The 19,130-nt window shown below is 44.8% G+C and overlaps 1 protein-coding gene across 1 annotated transcript in view; it reads right to left on the bottom strand.

The window, feature by feature from the left end:
• Positions 1–19,130, bottom strand: part of itpr1b (inositol 1,4,5-trisphosphate receptor, type 1b) — a 140,447-nt gene that overhangs the window by 57,010 nt on the left and 64,307 nt on the right. The window contains 7 exon segments of the mRNA XM_036983368.1: positions 4,556–4,743; positions 6,791–6,920; positions 7,486–7,533; positions 10,073–10,114; positions 15,702–15,737; positions 16,483–16,594; positions 17,721–17,869. Coding sequence (XP_036839263.1) covers positions 4,556–4,743; positions 6,791–6,920; positions 7,486–7,533; positions 10,073–10,114; positions 15,702–15,737; positions 16,483–16,594; positions 17,721–17,869 — 705 coding nt within the window.

Raw genomic sequence — 19,130 nt, 5'->3', positions numbered from 1 at the left:
TTCCCTCTCCTACTGATAAAGACATTTGCGGTTGATATATTATCGATTATATATTTTAAAAACAACGTTAGGATTGATTATAAAAAACTTTTGACATGTTTCTTTGGACATTACGGATATTATTTGGAATTTTCGTCTGCGTTGTCGTGACCGCTCTTGCCTGTGGATTTCTGAACATAACGCGCCACACAAACAGAGTTATTTTGGATATAAAAATAATCTTTATGGAACAAAAGGAAAATTTGTTGTGTAACTGAGAGTCTCGTGAGTGAAAACATCAAAGGTAAACGATTAATTTGATTGCTTTTCTGATTTTCGCTACCAAGCTACTTGATGCTAAGTGTACTTAATTTTTTGTCATGCGATCGATAAACTTACACAAACGCTTGGATTGCTTTCGCTGTAAAGCATAATTTCAAAATCTGACACGACAGGTGGATTAACAAAAGGCTAAGCTGTGTTTTGCAATATTGCACTTGTGATTTCATGAACATAAATATTTTTTGTAATATTATGTGAATGTGGCGCTATGCTATTCAGCGGTTGTTGATGACAATTATCTCGCTAAAGGGATAGGTAGCGTCAAAATTAAACCATCTGGTAGCATGCCCATGTACAGTAAATAAAATGACCCTTCACTCCTCAGTCAGCCTGTAGGCAGAGCAGTTACAGGCTGACTGAGCAGTTACAGCCTCCTTAGCCTGTAAGCAAAGCAGTTACAGTATGTGGCTCTGACAGAATGACTCAAAATGAGATGTCAGTTTCCAGCCTCCCGTCTCTCTCTGACATTTCTATTAATACATTTCTCTAGAAGGGATGGGTTTTCTAATAAGTTATGTTTTTTATATCCCTCTCACAAGACAAAGATGGAAATAGAACATAAAGCGGTTTGGGGTTTGAGCACTGATAGTGCTCAAATAATAACTGATAGTGAACCAGGAAGCTTGTTCAAGGCAATGTTCCATCATGCAAAGAACAAACAATTCAAGTTAAATTAAAGAGTCAAATACTGAACAAATACTGACCTAATTTCAGGTTTTACAGAGGAGGAATGCAGTTTATCCCATGAAACATTACAATGACCTCACTATAGCCTGCAGGCTGTTTTGCCTACTGCCAGTGTAGTAGCCAATAGTGTGGGCATCAGTATGGGCCAGAAAGCCTTCCAGACAGAGCAAGCAGCTTTGCAATCTAATTGGCGCTTATCACTACTGTTTGACCTATTTGGATTTTAACAAAAACAAAAAAAATGTTTACCTTAATTTAACCAGGTTAGTCTCTTTGAGATACAAATCTATTTTTTCAAGAGAGACCTGGATCAGTTCTGGAGCAGAGCCTTACATGGGACTATAAGTCTCTGGACTGGAGTAGCCATAAATGATGGGCATGTCCATACTGCAAGGACCTGACGCCGGAGATGAGAAGCAGGTACGGGGAGTCAAACATTTATTCAGGAACAGACATAGAAAACGACAGGAACAGCGTCAGCACACGTGTAAACAAGGACATATGACAATCCCGAAGCAGGGAACCGAGCTAGAAAACAGACAGATATAGGGAAGGAAATTACACAAGTAATTGAGTCCACGTGTGTCCAATGAGCGCTGATGCGTGTGGTGGGGAAAGGCAGGTGTGCGTACTGAAGGTGGCTTGAGTGAGTAATGTTGGGGAGTCTGGTGCCGTCGAGCGCCACAAGGAGGAAGAGCAGGACGCTTCTTCCATGTTTGATTTGATATCCCAGGAGAAAGCCAGAGAAAGGCATCAAGGAGTTAAAACATCATCTCACAGAACGCTTCATGCGCACAAAATGGTGTGACTGACTACCCACAACATTTCTAAAAGGGGAGTCAAATGGATTACAAACAATGAAAGCCATAATTACAGCTGGGCCTGGAATCCCAATTACACAAGCCGTGTCAGTGACAGCCATCTTGTCAGAAATCAGAGTAAGCAGGAGCCACCATAGGAAAGTCTTTCATTAGTATGGTGAGAACATAATCAGTGGGCATGTTAAGAGAGTTAATGTCCCCAGTGGTGGGAGCACACAGAGGAGAGGGCTGCAGAGAACCTGGACCCACTCCCCCAGCATGGCTGGCACACACAGCTCAGTGCTGCAGCTCTGCTCCCAACGCTGCCTTCACTTTGGCACTTCATACGACCCCTCCCTCCTCCCTTCCCTTCCTCCCTCTTTCCCAAAGCAAATCCCGTTGGCCTGGCGACGGCCCCAGATTATCACAAAAACAAACAAACAAACTGCATGGATAAATCTGTGGCATGTTTTTGTCCTGCTTTTCATTTGGGCAACAAGAGCCCTTCTGTCCTAGAAGAGGGGCAGCGGGCCCAGCATTATGCAACAGGAAGAAATGTGATGCGTCTGCTGATATGTTTTAGATTGACTCAGCACCATATGTGACCCCGCAACAAAGCTCACTTGTCCCCTGCAAAACAAGAAGGAAAGAAACAAACTGGCATTATGAAACAAGAAGCCCTGTTTGAAGTTGAGCAGGCTCCTTGGCTACAAAGCAGGAAGAATCACTTTCCCTGGCAGCTATCTGCAATGCTTTCCTGAAGGGAGGGCTTTTCCAAGGCCCCAGTGGGAGTGCAGGAAAGCATAATGGTGTTTAAGAGTGGGAGGAAATGAGATCATTGTGACAAAATTGTTCTATAAACGAATACGCTTTACCTAATAAAAAAAAAAGGCAGGCAGGATCAGCGATTGATTCCCTTACGACAGAAGTATCACACTGAGTAATTGCAGTAATTCCCCTGCTCAACTCTCACACTCGCCCACACTGCAGTGAGAAACTCTTCAGAATTAACACTCTCGCATGGGGTTGGCAACCACCAAACACACACGACACAGATGACTTTGCAAACACTAACCCAAACTTCAAAAGAAAGCATTGCCACAAAGCCAAAAGGAAGACACGCCCATGGCACACACTGCTGGCTGCTCTTAGCACAATAGAAAGCCGTCTTAGGCCTCACTGTCCCCTATCTGAGATATCTACTGCAGCCCTTATCCTCCACATACAACACCCTTTCAGCCAGTCACATTTTGTTAAAGGTCCCCAAAGCCCACGTATCCCTGGGTCGCTTGTCTTTTCAGTTCGCTGCAGCTAGCGACTGGAACGAGCTGCAACAAACACTCAATCTGGACAGTTTTATTTATATTCAAGCTCTTCATTCAAAGACTCAATCGTGGACACTCTTACTGACGGTTGTGGCTGCTTTGCGTGATGTCTTGTTGTCTCTACCTTCTTGCCCTTTGTGCTGTTTTCTGTGCCCAACAATGCTTGTACCCTGTTTTATGTTGCTACCATGTTGTTGTCATGTTGTGTTACTACCATGTTGTTGTCATGTTGTGTTGCTACCATGCTGCGTTGTCATGTGTTGCTGCCATGCTGCGTTGTCATGTGTTGCTGCCATGCTATGTTGTCATCTTAGGTCTTTCTTTATGTGATGTTGTGTTGTCTCTCTTGTTGTTATGTGTGTTTTGTCCTATATTTTTATTTCATTTATTTGTATTTTGTGGATCTGTGTGAGTCTAGCCAGTGGGAAGGTGGAATACTACCTAGGAAATGGCTGTTCTACAGGTGTCTGCTCTGTCTGGAACATTGGGGCTCCCATGGCTGCTCCTCTTCCCTTGTTTTGACAGTACAGTGCTACTCAGTTAAAAGCCAAGTCTGAATGATTTGAGGCTCTCTGTATTAATGAGCCAGGGACATGCTGTGGTTATGTAACCTGAGAGTCATGTGAGTGCCTTTGAGTACACTGCCTGAGCTGTGTGAAGCCAAGCCAGGGTTCATCAGGTAGAACTACTATGCAAATACAAGCCCACGCACACACAAACGTGGGCGATAAGCAGGGAAATGTAATTGGCCTACAATCAGCAGCACACCCTCCCCCCACCATCCCCTGTTCCTCTCTCAATCTTGCTGTGAGGTTAGAGAAGTGAAGGACTGTGTTGCTATAGCAACCCCTGGCTGACTGGCTGAGAGGAGAGGAGGTGGTGACACCAAAGACAGTACATCATGAAGATAGGCTAAAACTACTTCTCCAATACAAATCCCGATCACACTTGTAGGTGATGCCAATGCGAAGTTGGCTAGCTGAGCTCCTCCTTCGATATAAAGTTATTTTTTATGAAAATGAAAACTTTCACTAGGTTGGAATAATAACATGTTCAACTACTTAAAACATTGGCTCGAATCTAGATTGTACCTTATGGTTTAGAGAAAATGAACAACTAAAGAAGAATCGTTCACTTTTCTCATTGACTTCTCAAACCCCAGACCCCAACCTGGTCTGTATGGTCTATTTCGCAAGCGTTTCCGGAAGTCTCTGGTTGTTCTGCCTCTGGGTTTAGAAACTCTGTGGTGACACATTGGGGAGCTACTCAGAGCCTGGACCTCTCCCACCAGACAGATCATTAGTTCAAGCTCTGCCTCCACTTCCTGCTCTCCTCCTCTGGGCCCAGTCTCTTTCCCTCTAAAGCCTCTCTAGCATGTTCTATTCATATTACATTATCCACCTGGCACGGGTTCATTCTCACCTGGATGACCGTGTTACCGCCCTCCAGCAGGGCGATGGCTAATAGGATGCTCTCCTGGAAGATACGATCGCTGGTGGCGTTCATGATGAGGTCAATTACCAGGTCGGATGCTCCCTCTTTATCCAGGCGGCACTGGACCTCATGCAGGGTCAGCTCCCCTTGGGCCGCGGCCGCCCCTGAACTCACCACTGGGGAGGGACAGAGAGAGAGGCAGAAAGAGAGGGACAGGGAGAGAGGGACAGGGAAAGAGGGACAGGAGGAGTGGGACAGGGAGAAAGGTATAGTGAGAGAAGGGCAGTGAGAGCGAGACAGGGAGAGCGGGACAGGGAGAGATGGCCAGGGAGAGAGGGCCAGGGAGAGAAGGGCAGGGAGAGCGAGACAGGGAGAGCGGGAGAGGGAGCGATGGCCAGGGAGAGAGGGCCAGGGAGAGAAGGGCAGGGAGAGCGAGACAGGGAGAGCGGGACAGGGAGAAAGGTACAGTGAGAGAAGGGCAGGGAGAGCGGGACAGGGAGAAAGGTACAGTGAGAGAAGGGCAGTGAGAGCAAGACATGGAGAGCGGGAGAGGGAGAGATGGCCAGGGAGAGAGGGCCAGGGAGAGAAGGGCAGGGAGAGCGAGACAGGGAGAGCGAGACAGGGAGCGCGGGAGAGGGAGAGATGGCCAGGGAGAGAGGGCCAGGGAGAGAAGGGCAGGGAGAGCGAGACAGGGAGAGCGGGACAGGGAGAAAGGTACAGGGAGAGAGCCATCAAGAGCCTGAACAATGAGGAAGGACATACAGTACACAGGAGAACTTTGTCACTCTAAATGAGAGTAAAACTACTATTCCACCACTCAATAGATTTTGGATTTATTTGGATCCCAATTAGCTGACGCCAATGGCTGACAGCTAGTCTTACTGGGGTCCCACACATAAAGAAAAAGACATTACAGACCAAATACTTTAGAATTGAATTACATCAAAAGGATTGTCAAATGGGCAGAATGAATAGATCCATCTGTCTCTTTCCTCTTCATTGATTCACTGCATCATTTGCTTATTATATAATGTAATGAAATTCATTTTGATGGACAACTAAACCAAAGACGGGATGCCACAACTATAGTGATCATCATTCAGTCCCTTGAAAATAGCTGTATTTCCTGGCTAAGACTAGCTAGCCTCATCCAGTCATGATGACTTCTCCAGCCACACGAGGAAGTCGACGTGTGATAATGTTACCCAGAGGGCCACTCTCTGGCTGTGGGAGCAGGTGTGTCCACACTCCACAGGACTTTCTAATCTAGAGCCCATATCTCTGGTCGCCTGGCAACAGCACGTCCTGGCTCAGCCAGAGGAGAGGGCTCGTATGCTGAGGGACAGACCCCGGGTCCAAAGGCTTAATGGAGGACAGGGGCAGGCAGGCATGATTAAAATGGCGCTGCAATGAATAGCAGCTGTTTACGGGCTCCTGACCTATTTTGAGTTTTTTTTTACACTGATCTTAACTTTTTTTTGTACATGATGACTCCACCATCATTTCCTATGACCGAAAACTTCTGGAGATCAGAACAGCGATCATTAATCTTGATTTGGATGACAATTTCTATGTCAACGATTTGGCAGCTCTGGACGTTCTGTACTGGACGACTGTACTCTGGACGACTGTACTCTCTACCGCACAGCAAGCGATACCGATGCACCGAGGCTGGAATCAACAGGACCCTGAACAGCTTCCAACCCCAAGTCAAGACTGCTAAATAGTGAACCAAATAGCTACCCAGACTATCTGCATTGACCGTTTTTGCACTAACTCTTCTGAATCATCACATACGCTGCTGCTACTGTTTATTATCTATCCTGTTGCCCTCAATAACCTCGTACCCCTGCACATAGACTTGGTACAGGTACCCCATGTATATAGCCAAGTTATTGTTACCCATTGTGTATTTATTCCTCGTGTTAGAATTTTTTCCTATAATTTTTCTATTTTTCTCTCTGCATTGTTGGGAAGGGCCCGTAAGTAAGTATTTCACTGTTAGTCTATACTTGTTGTTGACAAAGCATGCAACAAATTACATTTGATTTGAGGCGGAGCGTGAACAGGAAGGAACTCATTCCTTTTCTCCAAGCATGGAGAAGAGACCAACCATGACTCATCACCCTGATTTGAAAACTTTAATACTCTGAGGTATTGAGATATTCAGCCAGTCCGTACCACCTTATCCAGAGAGACAGAGATACAGAGACAGACAGGTACCTGCTCGAGGTTTCCCTTCTGTTCCAGGGGGGACAGGACCATTGCTGAACGTCGTCACACTGTCTCTTCTGGCCCCAGGTTTGATGTTCCCATAGTAACGATTCACCAGAATCTGCCTCAGAGCTTCACCCTGGTGGAGAGAGGTGATGTCAGAGGATTGAGCCTAAATCGTCATCATGAGATAAGGACTCCCAACATCAGTGTTATCAGCTTAGAATACCTCAACTCTGATTGGGACTGGCACCCTCATACAGTCAGTCTCAAGATATTAACCCTGCATTTTCAATCAGTGGAAACAGTGTGCTTCTTAGAAAATATAGTTTTCTTGCTTTTGTTTATTACCTTTTCCAGGTAAGAGGCAGAGCATGCTAAAAATCTGACCTCTGATCTCAACTCTGATTGAGCATCGCGCCTCATACAGTGTGTGTCAAAAGCAGTCTTCCAACTCATATACAGTACATATAATTTCCCTAATATTCCTCCTGAAACCCATTGACAACCACATCCAGTGGCCAGTTTGTTAGTGAGGGGGGGTGGGTAACCCTGTGAGTAGGTGGGCATGCTGTGGAAGCAGAGTGGCTGCAGGCCAGGTCAGGTGCATCAGTGCATCAGGACAGCCAGCTGTGGTGGGCCAGAGAGAGCAGGTTGGCGGACTCCGGAACGGAGAGGATCAGACCGTACTGGACTGTACCTACCCTTCTCTGGTCCTCCAGTTGCTTCTGGGGCTGGTTGGGATCAAGCTCCTAAGGGTGAGGTGAGTTAGCAGAAAGTAAATCAAAGAAAAGTCAAAAAAAGGAAAATTAGGGGAAAACAAAAACAAAACAAGAGAGGGGTGTTAATACTGTGCACATTAGTCACCTTCCTTACATGCAGGGAACTGAGCCAAAGGATTTCATGCAGTTAACATAGGGAGGTGGGTGGTGTGTTGGGGTGGATGTGGGGTAGGAACATATTCATGCAAGGCTTCGTGAAAATAGTCTTAAGCACCGGTTAGAGAAGAAAATTGAATAACAAGGTGGCTTGCTGTTAGAAATAAAATAACATTTATTTACAACCACCCCATTAACTTCACATCTCATAATCAATTTAAACTGTTTTCCGTTCACAACGCTAAAACAAGGCGGAAACTTTGCTGTTCAAACCTTTGATATTGGGTTATTTCAACCAACAAACTAGATGGCTCAGAGTGACTCCATTGTTACTTTGCAGTTGCAGCACAAATGAAACCATGTTAAATACACAAGGGAGCAACAGGCTGCAAGGGGCAGAAACGCAACTCAAACCATGAGAAAAAACCCATCCCTTTCCAGATGACATAACGGAGTCATAACGGAGTCAGTGCAGTGGTACTGACACAGTGTAAACCCATGTTCCCATCTGCCATGGAAAAACACCCAGCACGCTGCTCCAAAATCCGGCAGAAAGAAGGTAAGGAAACTGTTCTTCACTCAAAAACCTACAGAGGGATGGAGGGATGAATGGAGGGAGGGAAACGGGACATACAGTGAGGGAAAAAAGTATTTGATCCCCTGCTGACTTTGTACGTTTGTCCACTGACAAAGATATGATCAGTCTATAATTTTAATGGTAGGTTTATTTGAACAATGAGAGACAGAATAACAACAACAAAATCCAGAAAAACGCATGTCAAAAATGTTATAAATTGATTTGCATTTTAATGAGGGAAATAAGTATTTGACCCCCTCTCAATCTGAAAGATTTCTGTCTCCCAGGTGTCTTTTATACAGGTAACGAGCTGAGATTAGGAGCACACTCTTAAAGAGAGTGCTCCTAATCTCAGTTTGTTACCTGTATAAAAGACACCTGTCCACAGAAGCAATCCATCAATCAGATTCCAAACTCTCCACCATGGCCAAGTCCAAAGAGCTCTCCAAGGATGTCAGGGACAAGATTGTAGACCTACACAAGGCTGAAATGGGCTAAAAGACCATCGCCAAGCAGCTTGGTGAGAAGGTGACAACAGTTGGTGCGATTATTCTCAAATGGAAGAAACACAAAATAACTGTCAATCTCCCTCAGCCTGGGGCTCCATGCAATATCTCACTTCGTGGGGTTGCAATGATCATGAGAACGGTGAGGAATCAGCCCAGAACCACACGGGAGGATCTTGTCAATGATCTCAAGGCAGCTGGGACCATAGTCACCAAGAAAACAATTGGTAACACACTACGCCGTGAAGGACTGAAATGCTGCAGCGCCCGCAAGGTCCCCCTGCTCAAGAAAGCACATATACATGCCCGTCTGAAGTTTGCCAATGAACATATGAATGATTCAGAGTGCTACTGGGTGAAAGTGTTGTGGTCAGATGAGACCAAAATGGAGCTCTTTAGCATCAACTCAACTCGCCGTGTTTGGTGGAGGAGGAATGCTGCCTATGACCCCAAGAACACCATCCCCACCATCAAACATGGAGGTGGAAACATTATGCTTTGGGGGTGTTTTTCTGCTAAGGGGACAGGACAACTTCACTGCATCAAAGGGATGATGGACGGGGCCATGTACCGTCAAATCTTGGGTGAGAACCTCCTTCCCTCAGCCAGGGCATTGAAAATGGGTCGTGGATGGATATTCCAGCATGACAATGACCCCAAATACACGGCCAAGGCAACAAAGGAGTGGCTCAAGAAGAAGCACATTAAGGTCCTGGAGTGGCCTAGCCAGTCTCCAGACCTTAATCACATAGAAAATCTGTGGAGGGTGCTGAAGGTTCGTCAGCCTCGAAACCTTAATAACTTGGAGAAGATCTGCAAAGAGGAGTGGGACAAAATCCCTCCTGAGATGTGTGCAAACCTGGTGGCCAACTACAAGAAACATCTGTACTAAGTCCTGTTTTGCAGAGGGGTCAAATACTTATTTCCCTCATTAAAATGCAAATAAATGTATAACATTTTTGACATGCGTTTTTCTGGATTTTTTTGTTGTTATTCTGTCTCTCACTGTTCAAATAAACCTACCATTAAAATGATAGACTGATCATTTCTTTGTCAGTAGGCAAACGTACAAAATCAGCAGGGATCAAATACTTTTTTCCCTCACTGTACATGGGTCGGTTCAGAGCATAATTAAAAATCCACAAGGGGAAACATTTGCATCTGTGTGTTTTGGTGAGTGGGCACTGAAAAGGGAAAGGATTTGACTGTTTCCATCTTGATGAGTGGGGAGGATGGATGACTCAGATTATCTATATTCTACAATCACCCATATTAGAGTGCTAAGGCCCAGGCTGTGCTGAGGCCCAGGCAATATGGGTGTTGAACTCACATCTGCAGCAGGGACTTCAGGTTCAGCCAGCAGAGGGGCCAGCTGAATAGATAGACAGATAAGACAAATGGTCTGGGTTAGTCAAGGTCTGGGTTAGACCACAGTCCGTGGGCAAATTAACCTCAGGCAGCTCTCAGGTCACTTGCCTCACAGTGCAAACAGATCAATGCAAGGCAATGCCCGCTTCACCAAGGACCTCCTTGTATGTCTGGCTGGTTACAGTTGATCAGTTGGCCCATCATGTGCCCGACAGCATTAAAAGCGCATGACTCAAAGCCAGCCACGACGAAGGGCACAACAAACACGCCCTTATCTGACGTTTCTATGCTAAGTCTCTACTGTTATTAGAGCACGTGTCTGTGTTATATAATTAAACATCACTATTATACTCTCCCTGTGTTCATATGCCTGCATGGGGTTGCCCCTGCTTTCTCCCAGTTGCTTGCATAGCAAAATGAACACCTTGACGTAGGACAATGAATGGACTGTTTAGTTAATGCGAGCAGATTAGAAATTGCAGGTCCTAAAAGGAAGGCCAAGGGCTTTAAGGGACAAACCAGACTTGCAGATATGGCTTTTAGTGGAATGATGGCGCTACAAGTAGGCCTATTAGTGAAACAGTGCATAATAATACAGGCAAATGGAAACAAAACATGTACGAATACATTTAAAAACCTAACACATTAGCTAATGCTGACTTGTTGATGTTGTTCATACTCAATGTTTGACAAAGTACCCCAAGAGAAAAGAGAGACATTTGATTTTCTGTGGGCTGACTGCTGAAATGAAACGCTTGCTTGAACACCAATGTTAAAAAGGACTTTTAGGAAGAGAGAGACAGACTGACGGATGTGATACATTTAAATGGTGCAAAGTGAAAAGGCAGAGACAGATACACAGACAGACCACAGTGCCTCAGTAACGCAGTCATGCTGACTCTGAGTAATTGTGAGACTAGACAAGAATCTCCCCTTATCAGGCCCCTGTTTACGTAAAACATCCATTTGCACAGGAAAAAGGATGATGCATGCAAACAAGGCTCAAAAGGTTTTAACCCTGATTCACTTGTCGAATTCAATTAAAGCACAACATCATAAAGCTACTTTTCAATGGGTTTCCGATCCGTCAACATTTTCAGTGGTGGAGCATGACAATCATTATGGGCCTTATCTGCCCTGATTTGTCTTCCGTGAGTCCCAGCGATCTGAACGCTGGGGGTCGCCCATGCTTTTCCCATGGAACTGCTGGCATCAGCCCTGGACACAGCTAGACCCATGACCGCCAACATTGGTCCCACTTGTACGTTTTCTCAGACTGTATGACGTAAACTATATTGTGGTATAGTGGGCTGAATCACTGCTCCACTGCGATACAGGGCCAAACATAAGGTCATCTTAATGGAAGTTACAATCACATTTCAGCAGTGGAAAGATGAGACGACTCCCCCATGGAGTTTCCACTTGTCTCTGCACTTGTTTTCAGGGTGTGTCACATGGATCTGTAGTCAGAATCATACCACCCCTTCCTTCTCCTTATTATATAATCTGCCGGGCCTCTCTCCTAGTGACAGTGACTGTCATAGGCACCCCAGCACCCCCCCCCCCCCCACCCTCCTATCCCCTAGCATGGAAGATTACAGGTCAAAGAATAAATAGGCAGGGGGAGGGAGGGAGACATACAGGCAACAAGAAAGAGAGACAAACAGGAAGACAATCATAGGATATAAAGGGGGATAAGGGTGGAGGACAGAGAGATTATTTATTTTGTTCTTGTCTGACACCATTACATCAGTGGCGGGCCTGAAACAGTTAACACTCCCTTGCCCGCCCCAGCGCCGCCCAACACGAGGCGCTGCCAGTCTCTCAGTAAACAGCTCCGCCACACTTTTATTGCCAATTACTTCTGAAGGTCACATCAGTGGAGAGTGAATTTCAGGGGGGGGGGGGGGGGGGATATGCTAGCTCTTACATAACCGCTGCCTGAGAGCTGGCGGGAGCCCAAGTATCGTGCAGGACGAAGGCAGGCTGCAGGGAACCTGGGACAGAGCTGCATGGCCAGCAAAAGTGCCTATAGTTTTCCCTGTTGGAGAGGATCAGAGAAACAACCAAGGTTCCCTCAAATCACCTCACACACATTGCAGCAGCTCTGAGTATAGCTGAGGACAAGCAGGGAAACGCTGAGGCAGAGGACACCAGCACTGTGGGATGTAGAACGGCCATGAGAGGAGCGAACAGGGAGAGACTAAGAGGGAGGAAAAAGATTGGTAGAGAGATATAAATAGAGAGAGAGGGAGACAGAGAGTTTGCCAGGGATAATGAGACGATAGAGATCCACTGGCACGGGGACACACAGCGATGCGAGGGAGCAAGAGAGACACATGCGGAGACAAACAGACCGTCGTGCCCTCTCCTGCATAGAAATCATCTCTATTGCATAACCCCCCCCCCCCAGGTCAGCACACAACATATCGCCAACCTAAAGCCATATTATCTCTGCTTTCTGCTGACCCCATTACATTATCCCACCCACCCTCGACACAAACACGCACACCGACTCAGGGTACTACAGTACCCTGTGCTTCTCAGATTAATAAGGAGAGTACTGTACTGCATGGCAGTGCTCTCCTGTAGCAGTGGGAAGCCACAGAGGCGCTGGCATACCGAGCAGCGCAGCAAGCTTAACACAGGGCTTACGGAACAGCTAACTGACAGACAGCTCAGTGCTGCTGCTGCTGTTTCTGCTGCAGAGGGGAAGTGTGGGCTTTGGATCAGCCTGGGGTATGGGACACTGCATCTCACAGTAGGACCCTCCTAGGTCCATGCACGTGCTGGATGTGTGGGTGGGGTGTGTGTGTGTGTGTGTGTGTGTGTGTGTGTGTGTGTGTGTGTGTGTGTGTGTGTGTGTGTGTGTGTGTGTGTGTGTGTATGTGTGTGTGTGTGTGTGTGTGTGTGTGTGTGTGTGTGTGTGTGTGTGTGTGTGTGTGTGTGTGTGTGTGTGTGTAAAGTATGTGTGTACATTCTTCAGACAGTAAAACAGGGAGGGGGCGTTGAGGCAACAAAGAAGCAGTCTATCTGTTCACTCCCATTTTAGGAGGGAGTGTCAGGGATTGTTTTTGGGAGGGGAAGCAGCTGGGGATTTCCAACACTGGATACCACATGGAGGGAGGGAAGGAGGAGTAGAGAGAGGGAGAAAATACACTCATGTGAGCATGTGATCTCCTGGCAGACATGCAGCTTAGAGTGTAGGCTCTCCAACAGCCACTCAGTCTGATATCTATGTTTACCTTTCCTTCTTATCTCTCCCTCTCTTGTTTTCTTTCCTTTTTTCAGAAATGAAGATTCACACCCTAAAGTAACTCATTCCAATCTTGTGCTCATTTACAGTACAATAAATTAAGTGCTTGAAGTTGTGAGTAGAAAATGTTGTTGTGACCAAAAAGTTAAACTACAGTAATACTGCAACTTATACTAAATGATATCTTCCAAAGGTAAAAAACAAACAAACAATACAATCTATGGTTGAAAGCTGTGCTCTTATATGCCATACCCTCTCAATGTATGCTTTGGAATGGGGTGTACTGTAGTCTGGTGCTTTGCCATTGACAAGGGTAATATTAACTGTTGCGTAACATCCAGGAACTATAAACACTTCTAAGTAAGAAGTTAGACCCTCCCATATGGCACTGGTCCCAGCCTCTCTGAAAGTCCCTAAACAGACAGATACAGTACCAGATGAAAGGTTAAAAAAATGAAAAAAGGATATCTCCACTGTCTTTAAGGCAGACACAGACACAGAAACACAGACCTGAATGTGCATATACAGTAGCAAGCACACCTGCACACACCAACCCCCTTACCCTCTATGGATGTTGGTATGCTCTGGTTTCCGCCACTGCATTTAAGGGATAGCTTCACGTGTATAAATACTCACACACCTGCTGTGGTAATGGTGGTGAGGAATTTAGGGGGAACCACCCTGTCCCTCTGACCACCATCCAAAGAGAGTCTGGGTATGATCAACCCCCCCCCCCCCCTCAGGGTCTGCCATTATGGTCTGTGTGCACTGTTTCCAAAAATACCAGATTCCTAACATGCAATTCCAGTCTGAAAAAAAATGTATAGAGACCTGTGGATCTATGTACACAACGACCATAATTCAACTTCAAGCAGACGACTACAATCAGACCTGCGTTCAAATATATGGACTTCTGTATCTGGGCCGTTCCACCAATTGGATGCCTTTTGAGTAGTGTAACTTGGTAAAAAAAAAAATATATATATATATATATATATATATATATATATATATATGTGATTTCACCTCATTTGTACATATCCTAATGTGTATATGTTAACCTTAATATAAAAAAAGTGTTTTCCATCTCAAGAGGTTAAATAAAAATACTACTATAATAAGTGCCAAATAAAGTAACAGGGTTGACCGTAACTGGGTTGACAGTAACAGGGTTGATAATTTCATCATAAATCATCCATCAATCCCCTTGTGTCAGGGTGAATGGAAGCTTGTTGCGTACAACAGGGAAAGGCAGTTGAACGCAAACTGTACAGAAAAAAATTATTGTTAAAACATTTGTAGCTTGTCTACTGGTTGATGTGTTCTGCTCGACCCCACTCACTTTTCCACCTCAAAACACCAGAAAATTGCCCAAAATAGTAGAACCAGCTGCTCACCTGCTTCTACACTATGATGTGATTGTTAGATGTTGTGTTTCTTTTGTAAAAAAAAAAGAAAAAAGTACAAAAAAAGAAGAGTTTTCATCATATTAAAAGGAGAGTTCAGTTCATGTGACAGGGTTGACCTTAAAATGAGATGAAATGAATAACTAATCACATGAAATAAATAATCATCTTCAACACCTGAAGCTAAAGCAAGTTAAGTTCAAGCAACAAAATAACTAGGGCTTTACAATGATGGTGAAAACTTGGAGACATTTTGGGGTTAAGTGGGTTAAAGTCCTAGAAGTCACAGAGGGTGTGCAGAGGGACATGTCAAAATGTAGAATTTTGGCACTTTAGAAAATCTTTATTCATATTAACTATCAGATTTATTGAAATCTCCATGTGGTCTATATTAAAAGGGCACGTCATTTAATATAAAAGGCTTTGAAATTGCAATATTGGTGCGCAATTTCTACTTGAAATATTGAAGGCACTTTTTTCTTGGAACAAACCATCTGGCATTTAAAATACTTTTTGGGTGTATTTGAGTATTCTCAAACACACAGCCCAAAACAAACACTTTTATTGGAGTATTTGAATGGCTAAATGTAAAAACCAAATAGTCTGCCAAATTGTATTTGACAGTATTTTCGAATACTTGTTTGAAATATTATTTTCCGATACCTGGGTTAAATGCGTGGGAGTGAATTTGAGTCGGAGTATTTTGAACCCAGGTCTGACTACAATACAGACACATTGGAGTATAGCAAGTTGGCAACACCAAAAAGTGCTTAGCATGCTAGTGGCACGGTAACACACACGGAAACAAGCAGCTACTCTGAAGTCAGCAGCACATAACAAGACAGAAAAACCACCAGCACAGGCACATCTATCTACACCACACGACTAGTACGAGACAGAAACCTAACGAAAGAAGGAAAATGATCAACCTCAGCCACATCCATCTCATCATCAAAGGCAATGTGCTGGAAGAGAAGAGTATACAGGCAGAGTTAGTAGAGCTGGGTTAGGAGGAGGGGTGGCAGCTGAAAACAGACAAACAGTAGGTAAGAAACCCCACACCATGTCAGTCAGTCAGTCAGTTAGTAAAAACACACAGGTTACTGCATTTCAAAGCAATGGATTGCCCTCGCTCAACAGAACAGAAAGCAGAGTGAACCAAGGTCATTAATCAGAGATTAGTACAGAGAGTCATTTACAGCCCATACAGTAAATGCTGTATTAGTGTTAATGGTGTATTAGAGTTAAAGTTCAATTACAGCATGCTGGTGCTGTTAAAGTATACTGGAACTGTCGCCAACCACCAAACATAGAAGTCATTTTCAGATGGACACTAATCCATTGTGGTTTATGTGTGAGTCTGACTGTGCCAATAGGAAAAGCACTGAGGATACCATATATACACACCCTTGGCATCTTATTCCTACAGAAGGGCAGCTGCTACTGTAGGTTTTAAACCAAACCAAAAGACTCATCCCAACCAACACAGACATAATGTACTACCAGTATCATCTGGGGGGAAGGCAGAGGGCAGCAGAGGAAAACTTAACCTCCAGCTTTGTTGTTAACCTCTGACCTTTGCACTGACCTCTGTAAAGAGCTACAGAATACCAGGCCTCTTAGAAAGCACTCAGTTTCCGCTCATGATAAAACCCAGTGTAGAGAGAACAAGGAAAGTATTGTGAGATGGTGGTGAAGACGGCCATTTACCTTCTCCCCATATCCACGGTCTTTGGTCATCATCTCCCTCAGAGTCTGCAGCACCTTGATACACAGCCGCTCCTCGTTCTCCTCCAGTAGCTGCTTGGTGTGTTTGATCAGCCTGGGCAGAAGACAGGGACAGGGACAGGGACAGAGACAGGGACAGGAGGAGAGGTGTATCACACATACTGCACTGTACAGAACTGCACTCCCCTCCCCCAAAAAAACACTTCAGTGATAACAAACCCTGATTTCAGAGAGTCACCCCTATAGTATTTACTGTTAAGCTTGAGTAATTAAGAGATAATATTATGTTTGCTTGACATATCGTAATTGATTGGCTTAATTCATTATTGGTCATAAATGCTAAAGGTAGAGATTGACCTCACGTGGGTCTTAGAGGTGCTGTCAATCAGATCAGGTGCTGTGTGACTTGTATTCATTGATAGGAGTGTTTCAGTCCAAATGATCAATCATGTGTATGAACACTTCAATGAAAATCATTAGACCCAATTTCTTCCCGGCATACAAGCTTTCCTAAAGGTCCCATTGTATTCTACTGTACATATTACGGTTAGTACTGTACTGCATTACCTTTGAAATGTAAGTCATTGTTCTGAATCAGTGTGAACATGTGGTATCTCACGTGCTACTCCACACATTAATCCCCCCTGCCTGCGGCCCTTTACAGTAGGCTAACCCCTGAGCCGGCACCTGTTCAAAAAGCCCAGACGCCCGCCCTCATGCCCAGTAATCCAATCTCAGCCCTTATCAAACACAAGAGACACAGGAATGGCCTGGCCTGTGTAAGGCAGGGAGGGAGGGAGCCCTGTGTGAGGGAGACAGAGCTCCAGTAGGTTCAGGGCAGGACACGTGAAAACAAAGCTCTGGGTCATTACAGTAGCATGTTTGGAGCAGCACGCCCTGATCAATGACGGATTCAGTTACTGTACACTTGTACATGATAAGTGTCCCAACTCTAGTTACAGTACAGCAGGTACAGTATGAAAGAGCACAACGCATTCCTCAACACTGAGACAGACTTCCCAGTTAAACCACAGCTAGATCAATTTCTAGTGGCTAAAACCTCAGTTGGTTTACAACTGCTGTGGAAAACAATGTCGCAATTTCTAAGAAGATTGCAGACTGTGGTTTATCACTGGACATGGCAAGAGGCATGTCCATTGTTAGTCAGCATGTCAAGGAGGTGGGTGGCTTGCAGTGGTTAGTGGGTACATGAGTCTTACTTGGAAATGAAGCCACCGCTTTCACACTTCCTGCGGGCATCTGTGTTCTCAGGAAAGAGTAGCTCTGGGCGATGCAACACATCCACCAGGACAGATAGCTCAGCCTGGACCAAAGGACGCAGACGGTCCTCTAGAGCCGACACTATGTCCTTAAACACAGAGCAATGTAGAAGACAGGCATGGTTAGAGTGGTAACAGAACAGAAATAGGACACAGACAGGGCACAGGCACACTCAGGGCATTGGCACACTGAGTGTTACACCAGTGGTAGGTCTAGATGAGGCCCAACCGAACTGTATGAGATTGGGGCCTGGATTCCAGCCCCTACATTTGAAGTCGTGACCAAACAAGATACAGGGAAGCTGACAAAACTGAAAAACACCATGGTGAACTTTGTGACCTTATTGTCTCAGACTGCACACTGGAAAAAATTTATAAAAGCAGAAGTAGACCACGGTTTACCAAAAACCTCGAAAACAGACAAGCCCAATCCAACTCCCCTCACCCCGCTCTATATCCCCATGAGTCAGAGTCATGATAAACTCCATGGAAATAAGAAAACTGTTACAGTTGCGTCACACTGTGTGTTGATGTAGACATTGTCTTGCGTAGGTGGGAGGGAAGGCGGGAGGGGTTCTGGTAGAGTTACTGTATACAGTGTGACGGGTACAAAGAAATTGCAACACACACACTAGATTAGCTTTCTGGGGGATTACAGGTCATTCCTTACTAACGCAGTTTCATTAATTCTGTTTCTGGGAACTGGTCAATTCATCACAGCCATTTTCAATTATTGCCATAGTTTTACAAGACGATTTAAGTCAAAACTGAAACTAGGCCACTTAGGAACATTCAACGTTGTCTTGGTAAGCAACTCTAGTGAATATTTGGCTTTGTGTTTTAGGTTATTGTCCTGGTGAAAGGGGAATTTCAAATAAAATCACATTTTATTTGTCACATGGCAGAATACAACAGGTATTCCTTACTGTGAAATGCTTACTTACAAGCCTTTAACCAACAATGCAGTTCAAGAAATAGAGTTAAGAAAATATTTACTAAATAAACTAAAGTAACACAATAAAAAGTAGCACAAAATGACACACCAATAACGAGGCTATATACAGGGGGTACCGGTAGCGAGTCAATGTGTGGGGGTACAGATTAGTTGAGGTAGTTTGTACATGTAGGTAGGGGTAAAGTGACTATGCATAGATAATAAACAACGAGTATCAGTAGTGTAAAAATAAAGGAGGGGGGGTCAATGTAAATAGCCATGGGTGGCATTTGATTAATTGTTTAGCAATATTATAGCTTATTAGAAGCTGTTAAGGAGCCTTTTGGACCTAGACTTGGCGCTCTGGTACCGCTTGCCGTGCGGTAGCAGAGAGAACAGTCTTTGACCTGGGTGAC

Source organism: Oncorhynchus mykiss, chromosome 7 (assembly GCF_013265735.2).
Source record: "Oncorhynchus mykiss isolate Arlee chromosome 7, USDA_OmykA_1.1, whole genome shotgun sequence".
NCBI lineage: Eukaryota > Metazoa > Chordata > Actinopteri > Salmoniformes > Salmonidae > Oncorhynchus > Oncorhynchus mykiss.
Note: the sequence above shows the minus strand (reverse complement) of the source record. Positions and strands in the feature narration are given on the sequence as shown.